General features: G+C 31.5%; 1 protein-coding gene across 2 annotated transcripts in view; it reads right to left on the reverse strand.

Annotated features, from left to right (window-relative positions):
- LOC112594752 overlaps positions 1–5,106 on the reverse strand; it is a 39,764-nt gene that overhangs the window by 863 nt on the left and 33,795 nt on the right. The window contains exons 3-4 of one of the 2 annotated variants that reach the window (XM_025339718.1): positions 3,185–3,260; positions 21–283 (exon numbers count right to left, since the gene is read on the reverse strand). In XM_025339718.1, the coding sequence (XP_025195503.1) occupies positions 21–283; positions 3,185–3,260 (339 nt within the window). Of the gene's footprint in view, positions 284–3,184; positions 3,261–5,106 lie in introns of both variants that reach the window. The other variant, XM_025339717.1, reaches the window with a different exon arrangement.

Consider the following 5,106-nt stretch of genomic DNA (forward strand, 5'->3'; position numbering starts at 1 on the left):
CCGCCGTTCAATCGGTCCAGGCTATCCCGTTTGGCCGCCATGGTGTGGCCGCCGTCCAACCGATCCAGACTATCCCGTTTGGCCGCCATTAGGTGGCCGCCGTTCAATCGGTCCAGACTATCCCGTTTGGCCACCATTACGTGGCCGCCGTTCAATCGGTCCAGACTACTCCGTTTGGCCGCCATGACGTGACCGCCGTTCATCCGGTCCAAGGTAACCCCCAACGTAGCAGCTATCATGTCACTCGGTATTTTACATTCGTTGTTGTCGTCGCAAAATTTTTCTGCAAAACCAACGTAGTGACACGGTATATATAGCCACACGCACTTCGACCACGTGTGACATGTCTACGTGACCCTGATGGATATTGCGTGGATGGGATTATGGAGGGTGAGTATTATGTGGGTTCCGGAAGATGTTGTCTCGGGTTCGCTTAAACGGGATTTTTCGTTCGATTAATTTTTAATTTTTTTTTTTTTTTGGTGGGGTGGGGAGCGGGAGGGAGGATCTCGTCGAATCGGTCCGGCGCTAATGTCGATAAAACGCGATTTTGGCCTCACCATTATTACGGACGTGTTATCCGTTTCTACACTATCTAGCATAATAATTTTTCTGAACTACTCGAATCACTAAGCCACACACGATTTAATCGATATATTTTGTTTTTCCTATAACACTAATATTGAGTGCACAAGGTGTTAAGATAAATATTCTAAGACAACCACGCCCGAACATCAGTTCCTATTTATGACATTTGATTCACTTTAACACTGATGGATATTAATTAATTTATGATATTTTTCAAAAAAATTTGCTTTATTTTTTTTTTTTTTAGTGCTTAGACGACAATAATAAAAAACGTTGATAGCTCGTAACACACCAACAGTATTTTAATATATTTAATTTTAGACACTAACATTTACTAGATAAATCAACAATAATTAATATAGTCAATTTTTTTCATTCAATTATATTAAGTTAAAAAGTTTTCTGAATATTGTTGTACCTATTTTTTAATTGGATTTATTCTGCGAAAAACGTCGAATTAATTTTTTACATATATATATTATATTTTGTATTGAAGAAAACTCTTTCTCTTTTTCTCTAACTCTTAAAAATGCATTTCAATAACAGTTTTAGCATTGTTCTGGCATTTATTCTTTGATTGTAATGCGCAGTTCGAATAATCATATTATCACGCGTCCTGCGGTATACCCTGCAGGGCAATGCAATAACTACACTATATTGTATAATACTTAGATGTGAACCAAAGAAGTCGGCTGTCACGCCATAGGAGGTGATCAGCTTTTGCAGCACTCCACTTACCGAATTTTGTGCATAAATCAAATAGCGAAGTCACCCCATGGGGGGTAGGCGCCTCGACTGAGTCGAATCGTATGTTTCGGGAAGGATAATCATTATGTCGTGTGGTAAACAACAACGTGCGATGTTGAATTACTATTACTTATAACATAATATAAATTAAAATTAAAAATATTAAGAAATCGAATATTATACCACTATAATTATTTTATGAATTTATATTTACTATACAGTAACTATATTTATATTTGTGTCAGCAGCTATGTTAAATATCATAATAATCATTATATATTAATAATATGTATACAAAGTGTAGGTAATTCATCTTGTTTAAGTAAATTAAGTCTACAAAAAATTAGAATTATTGATTTCGATATCATAACATACTAGCCTATCTACATCAAAACGTACGATACGTAATAAATAACTAATATCTATCATGTCGCGCTGTATACTACCAATTATTAATGAACGATAAATGGATAATAAAAGCGATAATAAATAATAATGGATGTAATAACATTATAATATATTATTATCATAAATATTTTGCTTGTCACGTGGTCACATGATTACATTTATTGTAGACTGTAACGAGCGATTCCTGGGTTCGTGTTCAAAAATCGGAAAACAGGCTCAGCAGAAGATTTCATCAATCTAATTTTCGAAACGATGATGATAATATTGATTTTTAAATTGTTCACATAGGTATATTTGTCATTATATTTGGTTTACGTCCATTATACATTGAGCTTTAAACTAAGAGTTTATACCATTGGTAGTGTTTGCGTGTGTGCGTATCGCAACTAAAGTCATAAGTTTGAAAATGTTACAATTATGTAACACACTTTCAGTGCATGGGGGTTTTTGCTTTCCACGACCTCCACTACTCAAAACTACACATAACCGATATATTTATTTAATTATGATTTAAAAAATATCAGATGCTATTATTAAACAATAAAAATGCGAATACAAGCAAAATGCTAGATAAGAAAAAAATTGTGAACTGGTAAATAAATTCTTAAAATTAAGATTAAATATCTTTAAACTAGTCAATTGGATTTATAAACACCAGGAGTTTAGAGATGCTAAACGCCTCAGTCTCCAATAGTTTCACTACACTATGTGTTTGTGTTTGTGTGATTAACCGAATAAATACATAATACAGTTCATCTAATAAAGTGCAATACTGAACTGTATAGCATAGTATATAAATATATATTTATCACACGCGTGTTCGTTCCTGACGAGAAGCATGAGAAGCGAATAAACCGCACAAATAGAACATAAATTAGTAAATTATATTAAACCAAGCTGATGCGATTCGTAGAGGTGCGAAAAATCGGAAGTATATATATATAAAATTATAAATAGTATACAGCTAGGTCGGATCGGCGTTTAAAGTTTTAAAATCATCATCGTCGAATAGGCGTTCGAAAAACAAGACCGAATAATTATGATGATAATAATATGTATCGTATTACATCCATTACAAAGGTAGAAGTTGCGTACAAACATTATTTATATTTACGACATTAACGTTTCTGCGATACAAACGCGTTTAGCTATACACCATACATATTGTATTTAATATTTAAATAGGCATGTGATTATTTATATTTTGGGGTGCGTACATTTCAGTGTGCGTTATTAGCGGGGCATGCAAATCGTGCGCAGCCATATGTCATACTTGTATTTTTCAGATAAATAACATATTATATACATAAACTAACATAAACATAATAGGCCTGCGTAGAAAAGTATTTTATTAATGATTTAAACATGCGTACACGTGGGTTTGTGTGTGTATTAGTATATATATCTATATATATATGAGCAAGAAACCCAAAATTCTTACCGATGAAGCGATCCAAGTCCCTTGATGGAGAGTTTCGAAGAGACAAGTAGTTGTTGTCTCCGGAAACGCGTTCGACCTGATAAACAATGAAATACACACGGCTGCGTTAGTTATTGTTATCATTATTTCGTATGAAATTGTGTGTTTAATGTGTGTGCTTAATATGTAAAGGTTTATTATACATTATAATATCGTGTAGATATCTGACAATCGGATAAACATGATTAAAACGTTGGATTAAGGACGACGTCGTTCGCCGCCGTCGGCCGTGTACTCGCGTGACTCGCCGTCGTATAATAACGTGAACACTCAACAGTACGAATAATGTGTATGCGTCTATAAACAATGATATTCATCGCGATAAAATAAATGTGAAATTGTGTTATTATTTGATGAACGATGACCCGAAACTTTGTGCGTGTAATTATATTTTTATATTTTGATAACGTGTGCGGAATATCTCGCGACAAAAAAAAAAAAAAAAAATGTGTATTCAGCCGCCGCACGAAATAATATTATATATTCAAGTTCCACTTCCGTTGCTAGAATATGGTTGAATTAATAATTAGACTAAGTCATCTTGCATGTACGTTTTCGTTTAACCTTATTTTACGCATAAAACACAATTCATTTATATGTATCATTTGTACAGATTATTGTATTGGACGTCTATTGCTGTATCGACCATTTAACAGGTCGAATCACACTGTATATTATCGTGCATATACATACAGATTATAATAAATTTTAAGAATAACCCTGCTGCCATTTGTTTTCTTGTCTCTACGTCTCTACAACGAGTGTCTTTCTTATCTCTAACTGGCTGCGCGTAATGTTTTTAAGATTGTACAACCGACAATCGTCGTGGCTAAGGTAATGTAATATAATCGTGGACTATAATTCACAGACATAATTTAAACTGATAATTCAAAATAAAAGTGGTAAAACTATTTTTAAACGTCTTTTGAATTTTCTTAAAAAAAAAAAAAAAAAAAAAAAAATAGTGATATCCAATCTATTGTATAATATATATTTCGAATGTAACTTGTCATTGGATATATCACATTAAAAATACTTGTATATGTTAAGTTTTTCCTAATTTATGATTTAAAAAAAGCACTTTATATATCGTTACATTTATTGCCCAGCTCAGAATCTAAAAAATAATTGAAATCATATTTTTATTAAACATTTTAAATTAAAATGAAATTTTCAAATTGAAATATTTATTGAGGTATGTATGTGAAAAATGCATCACTGAATATTTTAATAATTGTTCATTTAAGATACAAATGAACTGTGCATTCATATTAAAGTACTATAATACAAGTTTTATAAAAGAAACTATGCTTATTATGTACTCAAATTTATTCATGCATAATATTTCATCTAAACGTCCATGATATTTTAATTTATTGTTCAGTTAAGATAAACGACAAGAATAAATAAAATAATAATTTTTGTTGCAACGCAATTTTAGCCAGTAAAGAGATTATGTAACACGCAGTCAAAAATCATTATACTCCAGATTTGAGTTTGTTATTTCATAATAATATATTATTTTCTATTATGATTAAAATTACGCATGTTGGTTTAACATTAAGCTACTGCGCTAGGTAAATATTTTACGTATTAATATTAAATTATAATATCATGTTCTACATAACACTGAAGTACCGCGAGAAAAAATCGAATAAAATACAGTGGTTAGAAAAATAGTTACTCTTTAAAACATAACTATAACAGCTATAATAATTTTTACGAGAATCATAATATTTTATAAGCACTAAGCAGTCGTACATGTTATGGTCTTATAGGTGGATAAGTTTTACAATATAAAATTCTTTAATTAATATATTATATTAATATCCAAAATAATTATATTCTCTTAACAGTTTTATTGAACAAATCAATACAACTAA

The sequence above is a fragment of the Melanaphis sacchari genome, unplaced genomic scaffold, assembly GCF_002803265.2.
Source record: "Melanaphis sacchari strain LSU unplaced genomic scaffold, SCAv2.0 Contig23_pilon_pilon, whole genome shotgun sequence".
In the NCBI taxonomy this organism is placed as follows: domain Eukaryota; kingdom Metazoa; phylum Arthropoda; class Insecta; order Hemiptera; family Aphididae; genus Melanaphis; species Melanaphis sacchari.